The sequence below is a fragment of the Phaethon aethereus genome (assembly GCF_964289735.1).
Source record: "Phaethon aethereus genome assembly, chromosome: 1".
Lineage (NCBI taxonomy): Eukaryota > Metazoa > Chordata > Aves > Phaethontiformes > Phaethontidae > Phaethon > Phaethon aethereus.
In genome coordinates, this window is record NC_138575.1 from 123,910,200 (window position 1) to 123,928,153 (window position 17,954).

The window sequence follows — 17,954 nt, forward strand, 5'->3', positions numbered from 1 at the left end:
AAGTGTTTAGATTTTGGGTTTGGGCACCTCAATAAACATTCTGGGTTTTTTTTTTTTTCCAGTTTTGTTTTAAATGTTAGTGTAACAATTGCTAAAAAGTGCCCTTGGACTAACTAACACTATCTTATAAATTACTTAAAATGTTTTTATATTAGTGCTTTTGAGAATGCAATCAACTATCTACAAAGAAAATAAGTATCATTAAAACTGTTCTGACATAGTACATAAAAATGTGATCACATGAGGACAGCCATAAGACTTATTTTAGTGCAGTATTTATTGTCCTTTGTGATGTGAATAATTGCATGTTTTTCCCAAATCATTCATTAATCACATTATCTACTTCCATTTCCAGGAATTCTGCTTAGAGAACAGCCATTTAAGGTGGGAAATTATAAAAGTATGTCTCCACTTGTGCAATTGTCCTCCAAGTCATAGGCTGGAACACAGCCACTATATATGACTTCTACAAAATAGATAGAAAGATCTTTAAGGAAAACACAGGTGATGTCAGAGTCCTTGAGCTCATTAAACTGCATTTAACTAGAACTCAAACCTTAACTATCACTGTCTACACTCTGTACGCCTTATGGAAACCAGAGTCATGGGGAAAAAAAGAAAAGAATTAAAAATCTCCAACTGCTGATGTAGCACCAGTTTCCTCCACAACCAGCAGCACAATAATTTTGGTAAAATCCTGGCCCTCCCAAGGAACGCATTAACAAAATTCACAGGTATATACCATGGAGTCCTAGCTGGATTGACAATGCTGCCAGTGTCCAAAAACCTATACGACAACTCATCAACCTCCTCTGGCAAAACCTGAGGCTGACGTTTCACATTCTGGAGTAATTGCATCACTTTTTTCTCCTAGGTTATTTTTCAGTTGGATCAGCTCGCCATACAGCTGCACATTGAGCTGTGCCAGCACAAAGCAGAGCACAGCAACAAGCAGATGAGGGGTGCCACTAAAGACATGCCCAGGGAGCAACGAGTTTGGAAACACCTGAAACAATCAAACAGCTGAGGAATAGCTGCCTCATTAAAAAAAAAGGAGGAAGACATCAGATTAGAGTTAAGAAAATGCTACTTACTGCAATAGTTTTGACTGGGAAGAGCGAACGTTCTCATTTGGGGAAAACCTGAAGCCAAATTCTGACCAGTAATGATCAAGACAATGAAAGCTGGGCACAGAAACCACCTTGAACATACTTGCTAAGCTGAATCCATCTGCCTCGGTTATAATCATCTGAACACAAGTCAGTGGCTCACAGCATTCAAAATCTGCAAAAAGTCTGAAACCTTGCCTAAGACCTTCTCCTAACAGTAGCAGAGTCCAATTAACAAGGCAACTCAACTTCATGGCTGGAGAGAAAACCCTTCAGCTACCAACAGCAATTCAAACATGTGGCATTTTGGGAAAACTACAAGCTGCAGACCAGCTTCAGGTACTTTAAAGGCTAGTAAAAAAACATTGTGATACTCTAGACTAACCTCAAATACAATACAGAGAAAAACAAACCTCATCCAGCAATTTCTGATGTAAACTCAAAACTTTTGTTGGAGAAAAGTACTTCTGTTTTATGAAAAAAAGCATTATAAAATCAGGACTTCACTGGCGACAAGTGACAGAAAACATAATGCACTGCAAGAGAAATTACTGAAACCTTTAATAGGTTTCATTTTAAAATATAAATATAATGCTAGGTGTCTTTAGACTTCAACAAGGCATCAGACATCAACTTACTCCACATTCAAAGGCAGTCTGCCTCTAACTGATATTCCCCACGTAAATGCAGCACAGGCAGTATTTGCCTGGTTAGTTCCAATAATGACATGCAGTCACCTGCCATAAATCTCTCTTAAGGTCCCTCTTTTCATAGAACCATAGGGTAGTTTGGGTTGGAAGGGACCTTTAAAGGCCATCTAGTCCAAGCCCCCTGCAATGAGCAGGGACACCTTCAACCGGATCAGGTTGCTCAGAGCCCCATTCAACCTGACCTTGAACGTTTCCAGGGATGGGGCAGCTACCACCTCTCTGGGAAACCTGTGCCAGTGCTTCACCACCCTCACTGTGAAAAATTTCTTCCCTGTATCTAGTCTGAATCTACCCTCTTTAGTTTAAAACTATTACCCCTTGTCACAGAATCACTAGGTTGGAAAGGACCTTCAAGATTATCAAGTACAACCATTAATCCAGCGCCACCATGTCCCCTAAACCATGTCTTGAAGTGCCACATCCACACGCTTTTTGAACACTTCCAGAGATGGCGACTCCACCACCTCCCTGGGCAGCCTGTTCCAATGCCTGACCACTCTCTCAGTGAAGAAATTTTTCCTAATATCCAATCTAAACCTCCCCTGGTGCAACTTGAGGCCATTTCCTCTTGTCCTATCACTAGTTACTTGGGAGAAGAGGCCAACACCCTCGTCGCCACAACCCCCTCTCAGGTAGTTGTAGAGAGCGATAAGGTCTCCCCTCAGCCTCCTCTTCTCCAGACTAAACAACCCCAGTTCCCTCAGCCACTCCTCATAAGACTGGTGCTCCAGACCCCTCACCAGCTACGTTGCCTTTCTCTGGACACGCTTCAGCACCTCAACATCCTTCTTGTAGTGAGGGGCCCAAAACTGAACACAGTATTCAAGCTGCGGCCTCACCAGTGCCGAGTACAGGGGCACCATCACTTCCCTACTCCTGCTGGCCACACTACTCCTGATACAGGCCAGGACGCTGTTGGCCTTCTTGGCCACCTGGGCACACTGCCGGCTCATGTTCAGCCGGCTGTCAACCAGCACCCCCAGGTCCCTTTCTGCCAGGCAGCTCTCCAGCCACTCCTCCCCAAGCCTGTAGCGTTGCATGGGGTTGTTGTGGCCGAAGTGCAGGACCCTGCACTTGGCCTTATTAAACCTCATACAGTTGGCCTCTGCCCATCGATCCAGCCTGTCCAGATCCCTCTGCAGAGCCCTCCTACCCTCCAGCAGATCAACACTCCCACCCTATCACAACAGGCCCTGCTAAAATGTTTGTCCCTATATGAGTCCCAATTCTTATAAAGAAATGATCTATAGTCTTTTTCACCTTTGTAAGAAGGTTATTAGCTACATGAAAATACTAACATAAATAGATACACTCAAGTGAATGATACACATTTGTCAACCTATTTGCGAAAAAATGAGATCGAAACAGAAACTATACACACGAAACCTACCAGATCTCTATTAACCGAGCATTGCTTCATCTTGATCACTGATCATACCTCTGCAATCAACCAAATTTGATCTGCTTTGCACAAACTATATTGCAAGCAGTTTTAAACAAAGAACACCATCACATCTGCTTTTAATAGACACATCTTTCTACATTATATACAAAGGTGTACACATTTAATATAGATATTTAATAAATAATAGGCTTCCAAGGAAAAAAGTTGTGCAGCATTAGTCATGCTGCTATCTTGTTATATTTTATTAATTACATCCAATTTATTAAACACTTCAACTTCTCCATAACTTCACCCAAGGCTAACTTCAGATTAGACAGATTTATAGTTCTGAAGATGATCCTGCGTCAGCATTTTACACTTCTGGAAGTTCAGGACTTAAAAACTGGATAAAATATATGTTAGTGAGATCAAAACATTTCTGCACTCCCTTTACTTTTCAGTTCGCAAGCATTTAAAATTTAACTATAATTGCAATGAGAATGTATGATAATTAAAAGTAACAGAATTTATAGAAACACACCAGCTTTTTACTCCTTTCAAGTAACAGTAGTAAATTAATTACAGAACACTTACAAGTTTTTGCATTGTGCATAGTATTTTTACAGTCTTTGTCACTGGAGTTCAACAACTGTTGTGAACAAGAACAGGCGTTCCTCAGTAAAAAAAACACCCTTTAACTTCCTTCTTCCTGTCCATTAAAATTCCTCCAGTATTTTCACTACTACCTCATTCCTTTGAATATACAGATATACCTTATTTTTTTAGATACTTCATTACTAACAAAGTTTTTTCACTCCTTGAGACTTTTTTCATGATTGAGATGTGACTTTAAACAGGCATCTGAGAAAATATTAAGTATTTTAATTCAGGTTTTTAATGCCTAAATGTTTCTTCCCACACAGTTCTGCTCATGCTTGTTCACAGTTCTGGAGAACTGGTATATTCAACCATCATTTGTATTTTTTATGCTTGTTCTTAAAACTATATACACAGTACAAAGCAGACTCCCCATTGGTAAACCTCGCCTCTGATCCATAGCACTGTCAAGTCCTGTCACTCTTATCAACCCAAGAGCAGTGCTAATACAGTTCAGACCACAATCCTGTGCTGTCTTTGCTAAGTAAAATATATCCAATAAGCCATACTGCACACACAACATACAAAGTTGTATTAGGCTAACCAGAAACAAGAGTATAAGTTGTTTGTGAGGGCAGGGGAAGGAAGATGTTTGAATTTTCTTTAAAAATAAAAAATAAAAACAACTAAAAATTAAAAATTGGAAAAAAAAAAACAAAACCATGGGCTCAGACCATTCTTCAGGAAATTCTACAGCCAGCATATTGCCATGTTCCCTTCACGTTTTCCCATGTCTCTGGAATTGGAAACACCAGTGGTTATATTATACCAGCTGGATGGAATTTAAGTACAAGTTGTGGGTTCCTAAGATGTTGGTACTAGTTGTGGGTACTAAGGCCCATAAGGTCCCCACATATTCAATAGACAGATGCCTTAATCACTGAAAGCCTCCTGAATTTACACACTGAATTTAGGTAACTGCAAACTCCCCCCTAGTACTACAAAATCTAAACATTTGTCACCTAAAAAAAATGAAGGCAAGGTAGGTTTCCAGGAACCCTAACTCACACTGGTTTATGTTAGACATAGTGAACAAGTGGACACATAAACACATTGTCATGAAACAGTCCACAGCTAGCCTGAATCACTAAGGAATGCTTTTGAACTACTATCAGTTATAATTAATTTCCCTATTTCTTCGTCCCAAGGTAACTTATAAACCAGTATTTTTGTGTGTTTGGAAAAAGGTCTGGGCTGAGAGTAGACTTTTCAGGGTGGGGGGTGTTGTTTGTTTCCTTACACAAAGTCAAACAGAACTGGTTTCCTATTACAAATAAAAAGCAAAAACAATGAAAAAAGACATCCCATAAAAAAATTAAATATTCTGACCTGTTCTAATTAGCTAGGGTAGAGTAACATCCAAAAAGGCTTCCTATTCATGCACACCTCCCACAATCACTGGAAGGAAGGCAGCTATCAGACACTGGGTCTGACACTCAGCGTGACATGAAGTAGAAACAGGACTACCTGAAGATCTAGCCCTATGTCTCGGTCAGCAACGCAGCAGAGTGTCCTTGGGCATCCACACCATCACCAAAGCAGCACTGTACTGACCCACAAGCAAAAAAGCAAAATGTACATAAGGTTCTATGTTCACTGGCTGCAGTGATGGCAAAAAACGCTTAAGTAATTTCACACACTGATGAAGCAGAGACCTAAAAAGACCCACACACACATCCTCTCCCCACCTCCAAACCACTACAACCATTCTTCCACTGGGTATTTAAAACAGAAGTTGAAACATACTTTAAGTGCTGACTTTTGCTTTTGAATTAATACTTTCAGCCTAGCCTTATTTGTTGAGATTGCGGACATACATGAAAACACTAAGAACAGCTCTTGTCCTATGCACCTGTGCCTCCCACCCCCACAGGAAGACTTTAGAGGCATGGGCTCAACATTTGCACAGCCATGAAATAATCAACCAGAAAAATTAAGTAGGCAATGTGGTACTACTGTATAAACTCAATAAACTTCATATTCATACCTGAACCAGTAGTGTTTTGGTTTGTTTTTTTTACAATTAAAAAAAAAAAAAAGAAAAAGAAGAACAAGAAGTTAGAATACAACTGTTTTCTTAAAGACATCATCAGTCTCATTCTATTATGGGCCTTGAAACATAGTACAAACAAGAAAACAGTGAGTTATCCAGATGTTTTTCATTTTATTGTGTTACCTACATCAAATGACAATCCCCCAGTGACATTATCAGAAGTACTAAAAAACCTTACCTTTTGGATAATCTTCCAATAAGAGGTTGAAGTGACCTAACTGACAAAAGAAATCAGACTCGACCTTTCCTTCAGCTTTCAAAATTAGCGATTCATAGCAGCGAACAGCCTGGGAAAAAGAAATACAAGGTTTTTTTAAAAAAAATAATCTGTATTTAACAAAAGCAAATAATACATTTTCTGTAGTATTTTTTGAGAAATAACAAAGTTTCTTCTTATTCTGCAAGGAAAGAAGTCTACAAACACTCTCAACAACTTGCAGTTAGCATTACTTTTCAAAGAGGAAATGTAATATTTGAGATAGAATCAGTGAACTTCCAAATCTGTTCTAATGCAAACTGATAGCAAATGAACAATAGAAGTTTTCTCTGGTTTATTTGTGGACTCCACAAACATTCAATTTGATCAAGCACAAAACAAATCTCTAACATACATGATGATTTTTAGCTTTAAAAAAAATGAATGAAATGCAAAATGATTTATTTTATTCTTTCCAATCTGCAAGAAAGAAACGTCAAATTTTATTCTCATTCTGTGTTCTTTTTTCTAAAGGATTCACATTGCATTCTACCAGTTGTTTCATTAGTTTTTGCTAAACCAACGAATACACTACTTCAACATGATTGCTTAGGCAATTTATATACCTTAGCATGTATTTCCAATCTTTGGATCCCAAAGATCCAATTCTTTTTACATACCTCTATCATGTCACAAAATGTAGTCTACTACCTTCTATGTACTACACAGTTACTGTAGACTACGTAAAGCTAGATTTAGAAACATGAATCCCATCGGAAAAGACTTTTACTTTAAGAAAAGTTGTTCTAGAAGTTTTAAGCAGCACACACGATCAAAGTACAGTCTCTGCTGCAAACACACATTTTTTAATAAACTCAACTAATACCTTCTATTCATCATAATGGTCATGATCTTTAACCTGTTATATTCTTACATCATGACCCTATTTACAGTATGGGAGTGAATGAATGAATCTGTTTTCCCAACCTTCTGAACTTCCAAGTTTTTTATTTTGAACATAGTAGCCATTAAAATGAAGTAGCTGAATAAACTTGAAGGGGAGGGAAAGTCCTTTGCACCAGCAGTAGACTTTACAGTTCTCAAAAGCTTGACAGGTTTCCAACGAATTCTAATTCCAACTGGTTAATCCATGACTTTCACCAACTCACGGTTTGATTATGTTTCAGGTTTTGTTGCAATTATGAACTGCTTGGTTTTAATATATTACAGTAATCGAAGATGTTAATATTTAATCTGAAATTACGAGCTTTGTTAAGTCATTTTAATAACACTGGAAATTCAAAAGGGGAAAAAAGATCAATCTATCGTGTAATACTGAAGTCCGAATACTAAATTAGTAATCTTGCACGAATTTGTGATTTACTTCGTGTACACTTGTATTAAATCATCAAAATGAGAAATGCCAGCAATAAAACGAGGAAATGTTCAGAAACAGTTAAAAAAAACACCTGTGAAGAATGGGTAGAACCCAAATTACCATTCTAATCTGTATTTTAATTTGCCATTTTTACCTTGCTATGGTAGTTTTGTAATTATTTTCTTAAATGGTAAGCTATAATAAGATAGGCCTTGCTGTACTCAATGGACACAAAGCCATTTATGTGACCAAATGAGTGGGTGTCAGTTTGCATCCCAAGCTTGAAATGTATTACATACGCTTTCACCTATTTCCATGTTCAGAATAGCCTTATTTCATGGCTGTTTTCGGATGGATAAAAACAAAGCTATGCTGCTGCAAAACTGCCCCAAAAATGGGTAACGTATGTATTAAATCTGGTAGGTGTATGTGTGGTATTAAAACAACTTAATAAAACCATTTAAATTGCTATTTCAAACTGTAGCTATTTGGACACATTCTGAAGACATTAAATTGAGATGTGTATTTGCCTGTACATCAAAGAGCTGCTGTAGAGTTGTTCATTCATGATGCTGTGAGCTCTGCCGTAGCAAACTGCACTGGACTGGAATTCTGTTAGCAGTTAATCAAAGCTACTACTCCTTTAATTTTATTCCCACCAGTATGAGTACCTCTTGGAATCAGCCAACTCTCAATCTAAAGAACACGATCCCTACAATCAGCAGTAAAGCACACAAGTCCAAAGTGAGTTCCTTAAAACTACTACGTGTGTGTGAACCAATTCTCAACATTCAGGCTCATCTGCTGAACCTATTCCAATCTGCAAATGTTTTAATGCAGAATCTTGGGGTTTGTGCCTTGCTTCCTCTCCCCACTTTTTGGTCACATATCTGGATTTTTAAAAATCATAACACAGTTCTTGCTGCTGCCCCTACTGTTATTGTCACAGATTAATTTGCAGATCGGCCTTCCATTTTCCGATGATTTGCAATACCTACTGCAGCTGCTGAAGAGAATATTCACACTATGGCATTTTCTTAAATTAGTATCTTGTCTTCTACAATTCAGTCACTATTCAGAGCATATAGAAACCACTACCACAAGTAGCTTACAAATACTGTTGGAGAGGAAGTTAGGGTAGTTTATTTCCTTAATTAGATGGCTACACATATTTAAAGGGAACTTGAGTTTATGAACAAATGTAACAAGATTTTTCTATACAGGGTGTTCAAGGAAATTACAAATCACATGCACGTAAACAGCTAAGCATCTGGGGACTCTTAATGTTTCCCCAGCCCCCTTTTTAAATTAATCCTCATTAAAATATGTAATACAAGTAGCTGAAGCACTATATATAGTAGGGATACAAAAAGCTGTGCCCAGGTCTTTCACACAACTCAGATCAATCCTCAACAAGGCAGATTTTCCTTTTGCCTTAGAATACACTTTGAAGGTACCACTAAGCCATCTTCCTAACGCCAGCACAAGGCAAGGCATAAGACACCACAGCTGCATAATAGAACTTCCCCTTTAAGTAACAGTTAACTGTTACTGTAAGAGCAATTCAGCTACACCATTAAGTACACCCTCTCAGTTGATCTCTTATTTGCAACATTATCAGGAAAACACTTACATTTCTGCAAAATTAAATTGTGAAGGTTGTTTCACATGAATTTTTAAAATTCTTCCAGCACATTCTAACAAAATGAAACAGAAACTAAGAGCAAGCTTTACTTTACTTCCTCAGTGGGAAAACCAAAGTCAACCTCCGTGTCTCTGGAGGATGAGCAGACTCGTCAGTACATGGGCTCTTGTTCGTCCTAGTAGCCGGAACAGATTCATCCGCTCAAACTGATCTATCCAACTTTGGTTTTCATCAAGTTCTTCCCCATCAAACACCTTCAGAAACATCTTCAGAATGAAACAAGTATTTTTCTGCATAGATAAGCATTTGTCTCTTACTTGAATAAACTGATGCAAAGCATTCTGAAGAGGGAGGTCACGTCAACACATATCTGTAGATGGGTTCTTTGAAGGAATAATCAAAATACCTCATTTCAGTGGATCTGTAACTGCAAAGGCCATCTATGGCACCACTTGTGCAACTGTTTTAAATCATCCCGAGACACTACGAATTCTAAGGAAGTTAAAAAAACCTCAGGTTTTTAAGTATTGTTATTTCTCCACGTTGTATGGATTTACAAGTGCGCTCAATAAAGTCAGCCTTGAGAATTGCTAGTATTGACAAATTAACAAGAAAGATCCTGAACTGAAAAGGAAGATTGCTACACAACGTCATACGCTTCCTTCCCTTTGTTCAAGGCTGTACGAAGATAAAAGGGAAACCTGAAGAATTTAGGAACTTGGCAAAATAATCACCCGCAGCGGCTTTGCAGTGTGGCAACCACAGCAGAAGCAGGAAGCAAATACAGGAATGGCTGCAGGAAAAGAAGCTGGTTTATATGATAAAAAAACAAAAACAAAACAAAAAACACACACACACCCCCTTCCCAAACACCATCAAAAACCCAATACTGATGTTTTTTGCCACCTGCTTGATTAAAAGCAAACTGAATACTCTATTGTCAACACTCCTGACATGACAGTTACAAACCCCCTCTTACGGCATCATAGTTCGTGACTGAGGGCATTCTAATTTCATAAATTCAACCACCAATTCTTAGGACACGTTTAAAAGTTATACAGTGAAGAAGAAAAAGGCTTAGTGTATTTGTCCACTTAGGAAAAGCTAGCAAAACATTCATATGTGTTCACAAAAGGAAAAAGTAATTACATTATCTTTAAAATGCACTACCAAATCCCTGTATGTCCGCTATTTATTATTCCAAAGGGAAAGGAACTGGAATATTTTTTTCCTCTGTTGTGAGAACATTCTCCCCCACCTCCTCCTCCCCAAAAAAGCCAAACCAAACAAAAACAACCCCACAAAGCAAATGCCAGTTTGGGCTATTATTAACATGATGTCTTTTCATGTAGAAAAGACCCTGGAGTTAGGAATATACTACAAGAACAACAACAAAAAAATAATCCAACAGATAAAACCAGAATTCTAAATACTGTACATAGAAGTCACTGATACATATTACAGCTCTACTTCAAAAAGGAGATGGATGGATGGATGGATGATGTTATTTCTGCTTCAGCTAATATGAAGAAAAAAAATTTACCATTATCACTGGTTGCAATTATTTGTATTTTACAGCACAAATTCAAATTACTGTTAAAAAATACTAAAAAAGAAAAAAAAAAATCAATGCAGCTTTTTTGAATAGTTTCTAAAGATGATGATGTAATGATGTCTTATTTGTGACAAGCATGATTGACTAAGATGACAGCAGTGGGACTAAATGGCCAAATATGACAAAATGTTAATTATTAGTTCTTTAATACAGTAATGATAGAAAAACACGCGAGTGCACCGAGTCAGCAAATTTTTACTTAAAACATAAAAAACCCACTGACAACTACAGAAAACCAAAAAACTAGCAATATAAATTGTCAGCATGGCAACATCTGGGCAGTCATGTACAGTGAAAGAATTTATTTGAATTTTACTGGATAGTAAATTAACTGTTGCAAGAAAAAGATAGTGTTTTAATACAGACAACATACTGTAAAATGACAAATTCAAAGCCCCAAGATGTTCCTACAACCTTAAAGTTCACAATAGAAAACACTATTGTGTATCTAGATAAGCCTTCCATCAGGGTGTGTGGGGGGAAACAGTTCCTGCTTCTTTTTTCTCCTTTCTCTAGAAAGCAATAGCCTGAATGGATGGAATGGATGGGCTTTGTGAGCAAGTGATGAGAACTGGAAGCATGAAAAAAAATTCCATGTGAAAAAAATTGAAGAAAGAGACATCAGTAGACTCTTCATAAATGAAATACATACTACACTAATGCTTACAAATGTAGTATCTTAAGGGATATTTCACCCTTCTGGAGAAGAAAGTAATTACTAGTGCTAGACACTGAAGTGATAACCATGCTATCTACTGCCAGTCTACCAGTCAGTCTGAGGGATATCTACGGACCAGAAAAGCAGAAGTCTATGCATGTGCTGTGCTCATTCCTCCCACCTCCCTATCAAAAGAGGATGTTCTGAAAGGCTTCTCTTCCACTCCTTTCTCTATGCCACAATTCACCAAAATGCAGATGTGATTTTCTACTAATAGTGACAACAGCTAGCATTCTAAGACCCTCCTGATTCAGTTCTAGCTCCTGCTACAACAACAGAAGTGTGAACAAGGCTTGCTTCAGCTAAGCAAGGAGAAAAAACCACTAGCCTGAATTCTTCAGAAGTTAAACTATTTTTTTTCCTCCCATCAATGACCGGCTGGATAAACAGCACCTCCTGGGCTGTAGGTGACTTAAAAAAACATCTCATTTACTTCTGCAGAGAAAAGCATACAATTCATATTCGATTGAAGATAACCTATATTAATTCACTGCACTGAAGGCTCTCACATTGTGTATGGATGGCAGAATGCTCTTAACTTCCCTTACTTTCTTCCTCACTATCAATTCCCACTACAGCTTTCAAACCTTCTTTATATGCTCTCTCTTTGTGAAGCTCATACTGTGTAATAAAATTTCTCTCTCAGCGCAAGTTTACTCTCTTTGTATTTCATATATTATACTATATAAAAACCTCAATAAGAGTGCAATAAGAGTGCAGCGTGCTTGTGCCCCAAAACATACAGGCCTCCAGAAGGAAAAACACGAACCGGGCTCTTCAGTAACTTTGTTCTTGCAAAATTTCTATGGTATATTGGAATGTTGGAAAGTTACTCTAACCTGCTAATAACATTTAAGATCAAAGTACTTATCATTTCAGGGACAATGACTATAGAACAATGGAAACTAGTCCTCCTCATGCATTTCTCAAGAAATGCATCATCAATTTCAGCCAATTTAGTTTCCTATGATTACTGCTTCATGAAGCAGGACAAGAACAGCGCAAAGCAATAAAAAACAAAAGCAGTTGTGCACGTTAGCTACACACATAGCTTGATGACAACAATTAAGATGAATTTTCTTTAAAAGCCACTGCTGTTGTCTAGGACTTATCTACCATGGGCATCATTCGAAAAAACTATTTGTTACATCTTCAGCATAATCTGGAAGTAGAAGACAGGAGATAAAGCAGTAAACAGTAGAAGGTCAGGGTTGCTAAGTTTACAAGTGAAAATTCAGACAAAAACTAATCGACAGGTAAACAGCACAAACCAAAAATGTTGTAGAGACTAGAGTGAAAGAAGCACATTATCACCATAAGAAACAAACAGAAAAATTGGAGGAAAAAAAATTAACTGTTTAGAAACCTACTGCAGAGAATTAGTATCACCAAAACAAATGCTACAATCAGATAGAGAATAGGAGATAGCAGCAACTTAGAAATAATTCTTCCTGAAGCCAATTATCAGTGAGAAATGAGGGATATTGCTTCATAAAAAGCAAAAAACTGCAGAACAGAATACAAAATAGAATATATGCAAATCAATGATAAATGGAGAAAAGTGACACTTTAGCAGAGGGGTAAAAAAACAACTTGCCATCACTGAATAAAAAACACTTATCATCAACTATAAGACGTTCTTTACAAGTTTTTTCTGTCAGACAGATGTAAACTCAGTAGTGCAGGCTTCTCAAAGAAAAACAGATGAAGCTTAGTCGTTTTCAGGCAACAGTGTCCATAACCAATTGCATTTTGACAAAAAAATTTGTTGACTGAAGTTAATGTAGTGAGTCACCCTGCATTAATTCTGAGATCACCTTTACAATGCAGTTGTTGTCATCGTCCCCTGTTACTTCTTTTCAATACGCTAAGATATACTTACAAATATAGATGTGTATGTACATACAGACACACCTATGCTATACAGGAAATTAAAACAAATTCCAAACTATCAGCAAACAGAATGCTCTCTATTCTGTCCCCTGAAAACATTTCACAAACTGACAACTCAGAAGATTATGACAAATTTTGTATGGAATTTCATATCTTTTTTGAAAAAGTTAAACCAGTTTTATCTAGGAGGCTACAGATTTTCATATAGATTTTAGCAAAGTATCATATATCAAATAAATAGCTGGTTTTGATTTTATTGGGTAAATAACTTTGGAAATACAATTAAAATCAACACAGGAAAAAAAAGAGACCAATTAAAGCCAGAATCTGCATTAATAGCTGACTGTTTTATCTAAGGAAAAAAAAAAAAACCCACAACAACAAAGTTTAAATCTGAATAACTGTTATTTATGCAAAGATCTCCTGATCCGGACACAAATCTTTGGAAATTTAACACTGACTTCAGCTACCAAGCATAAAGATGACAATGAAGCAATGAATAAAGAAGCTTGGAATAAAAGTATTAAACAGAGAACAAGGTACATACATTTGCATAAGAAAACGTCTACAAAGACTGACACAACAAATATGTATTTGTGAAAATACTTAGTTTCAGACCAAATAGAATGATTTTCTGTGCTGTTGCTTGAATACAAGGGGATATAGAAGAGCAACCATTATAAAATATTAAAAAACCACCACCAACTGCTCTGCTCTGCTGAACCTGCACAGTCTAAAATTCAGTTCTGAAAGGGTTCAAGCACCAGAGGTGGCCTGGTTTTCAGAAATAAATATTGTTGGTAGCTTAGTTTGAAAATATAAGGAAAAGAAGATTTATTTTAGAAGAATGGAGATGAAAATGGGTCAGGAGCTGTTTACAGAGTAAGCGTAAAAACTAATGCTACTAGAGTGAAAAGCATGGAGTTTTCAGCACCACAGGAGACATAAAACTGGTAAAGGTACATTAAGACACAAAGGATAAAAAAAAAAACATCTAAATGGAAGGAACCCGATTTCAAATTCTGAAACATCATTATTTCAAAGACTCTCATAACACTGGAACTTCTAACATTAGCATAGGCAGTATGCCAGGAAGGGTGCCCCACAAAGATCTTCCATCACATCACCGAAATCTCACATACAAGTACCACTCCACATAACATGTTCTATTTTCCACTGTCATCCTTATATACTCCTTTTGTGGCTGCTTAATTGTGCTTAGACAATGGGGATGCCCGTCACATATAAAAGTGAGCAACACTGGAACATACCTAAAAATGCGTGAAAACCAGCTTGCATAGAAAAGTGTTTTGGAGAAGAACTTTATGCCCACTAAACACCTTGAAAAGCACCACAATAATTCCCTATCAAGAGCTGTAGCTCTTCTCTGCCAATGCCTGCAAACACCCAGCTTTATCCCTCACCCTTCTCACCTTATGTGGCAGTCTGAACAAAAAAAAATTGCACTGAAGAAATAAGAGTCACACAATTAACGATCAGTACCACTTCTGAATGGAAGAGCTGGTGTACCCCATCCTAGGAAAGAAATAATGCCTACTTGTGCTATGTAGCAATAACAAGCGTGGGGGGTGCATTCATACAGATTTCAGAATTGGTATTTATGCACTACAAAGTGCAAGCCCAAATTACTTTAGCTACTGGTGTGCATTTGCATCGTAATATGCACTAAACACCAAGTAAAATGACAATACACTCAAACATCGCTCACTTCCACCTATACGTGGAGAACTCAGTTCCACCTATCCTTTCCCCACTCACAACTACAGTATGACTGTGTAGACAAGGTGGATTTTGTGATTTAAAATAAACAACTGGGTAAAGAAGAATGCAATCCATTAGAGGAAGATACTGAGGAGTCTGGGGTCACACCACCATCTGTCTTGCTCGAACACTAACAAACATAGCATAAATTACAAGTTGTTCTCAATTCTATCTATGCTGCTATTCCTTCCAACAGAATTTACAAATACCCTCTTCTACCATCCCCAACTGGAAAAGGTACAATATCCCCTTCTGTTGGGCCTTTCAGTTACCACCTACTCTACTTAATGCACAACACCTGCAGACAAAAAGCCACCAATTCAAGCCACACATAGAACAGTGCTCAATAACATTGGCTTCTACAACCTGTCACACCTAACTCCTTAATATGTAACTCTAATTTAAAAAAAAAAAAAAAATGGTTCAAGTTGTAATACATTTTAACAGCATAGGTTAAAAATTATGAAATAACTGAAAAACCAAAAATAGCATACTCATTTTCAAACCATTACTAATTTTAGAATTTTGAGTTTTTTAATAAACTGAGTCACTACACTTTAGGAAAAGCAATACACATCCCCAACATACCTATGTCCAAGGGCCAACCCTCTAAACCAGCTAAACTTCTCAGATTAAAAACAAAACAAACAAAAAACAAAAAAACCCCAAACTTACACAAAATTCACTATCCTTACACTGTTGATTATATTTGCCAGTCCCAAACATCACAGAAAATAGCTAATGGCTACCTTATTTCTTTTAAAATGTTTATTTGCAGATTAAAAATTCAAAACTGTGCAATGTAAATGGAATTCTACTGTATGGAACCCAAATCTTTAACCTGGCATTTATCTTGTGTTGTACCCATACTACCTTTCAGAATGACTAAATCAGTATCCCTAAGCACTAAAAACACTGCTTGTCTCTCAGAACCACAGAAAATTCAATAATCTTTAAACAATCAAACTGTTAGAAAGCATTTTATAAACGCACCGAGGTGCAAATTCCATCACCACACATTTGAAATTGGATGAAGTATTCCAAAAGAACAGACATGCAGTACAGCATTTAACACTGTGAAGTTCAAAGGCTATTGGCATCATTCATAAACTCGCATGTGTATGTGATTTATACACCACATACCTTTGAAGATCTATTTATGACAGATTACTGTAGGGTTTGCATTTAAAATAGAATACTGATAGAAATAACTGAATGATACAAATTTCAGACATTTGCTTTGAGAAGATTTTATTTTTGATGAACATGTTATACTCCACAGGATTCACTCCACAGAAGATGAGGTGTTTTGGCAAGTTAGGTATCTCTTCAACTGAAGCTGTTATGACTCGGACCTTTAGGGATCAATTCCTACATTGTTTATAGTGGCAGACATCATTAATTTCAAGTATACATTAATGCAAAACCTTAGAAGGAACTCCAGCAGTTTTACAGGCAATACATTTGCAACCAACTTGAGGCTGCAAAAATGCACTAACATAGTGACCCAGGAATAAAGTCACTCAAGAGTTTTTAATTTAAAAAGTTCCTTAACACTAAAAAGTTAAGCATCCTCCTTTTTAAGGCTTTGGATGAATAGGGCATACCTATGTCTCCCATTTCACTGTCACTAATGTAATCTATCTTTGTCTAAAGGTTAAATTCACCTTCAAAGCACTCAACAGCCTGATCATAAAAGATCTTTAAACTGCCAGAATACACCAGTGTGAGAACTGCAGTCAACAAGAACACTTAGCAATGCAAGAAAAGCTTATTTCCACAGAATACTGGATTTTTTCAAGTACTGGTCCCAAAGAGCAGAACTAATCATTATTACAAAAAGTATGTCATTAACACAGGCTATGTGGAAAGGTGCACACACTGCTACATTTGCCTTCATTAATATACATAAAAAACCCACCATACACTGTAGAAAAATCCCTGTCAAAACAGTGTGTCACGATGAACAAGCAAGGAAAGCAGCAAAACAAAACAAAAATCCATGAACCAAGCACGACAAGAGTCAGACACTGAATGAAGTTCTAACAAGCACACTGAGCACAACCACAGAAGCAGCAAATAAAAGCTCAGACCGAATAAAGGCACGAGTGAGAGGGAACGGCGCAAGTGAGAGACGAAACCTTCATTAGGGTGAATGGCAGAGAAGGAAATTAGACAGATCACAATTTACTCAAGCCCTGAACAACAAGCACCCTCTTCACTGCGTTATCATTCCATCCCTACTCCATGTGGCAGCACAACAGCCTCTCCATTATTGCTCACCCAATACATAGCATCTCCACATAATAATCACTTCAATCATGCCAGTCACTCAGAGAACAAGTGATTAGCCCACTGTAGAGAATGTTTGGGGAGCATGAAAACATACAAAGGTGAGAGAGTTTAAGAACATTTAAAAATGCATCAAATTTAAATTAAAAACGTTTTCAAGTAATCATAAAAGGCAAAGGCTAGCATGCAAGTCAGTCCCAAATGTCAATCTTTTTAATCCCTTTATTTTAAAGTGACAACTGTAGTACAAGAAGTTCATTTTTCATAGCTTTCTGCAGTAACAGACTTATTTACAGCCAAAAAAAGCAAACCCCATCATTCTGGACCACCTGTGGCTTGTCCTGTGCAAGCACCAGGTGCGTAAGCTTTATGCTTCATCTTGGAAAGGTGAGTAACACTTGCACATGCAAGAGAGATTATTTATGTTGTCTTTAGGCCACAGCTGGGAGAACTGGCATCTCATGAGGTGCATGTGGCTTACAGGAAAAAACTAACCAGCAAGGTCTGTGCTGCTGTTCAGTG

The 17,954-nt window shown here is 37.4% G+C and overlaps 1 protein-coding gene across 8 annotated transcripts in view; it reads right to left on the reverse strand.

Annotated features, from left to right (window-relative positions):
* The window catches only part of KDM6A (lysine demethylase 6A), a gene marked incomplete at both ends in the record, with an annotated part of 157,473 nt that overhangs the window by 118,681 nt on the left and 20,838 nt on the right, over positions 1–17,954 (reverse strand). For all 8 annotated transcript variants that reach the window (XM_082008578.1, XM_082008577.1, XM_082008574.1 and 5 more), the window contains one exon: positions 6,092–6,200. In XM_082008578.1, coding sequence (XP_081864704.1) covers positions 6,092–6,200 — 109 coding nt within the window. The remainder of the gene's footprint in view (positions 1–6,091; positions 6,201–17,954) is intronic.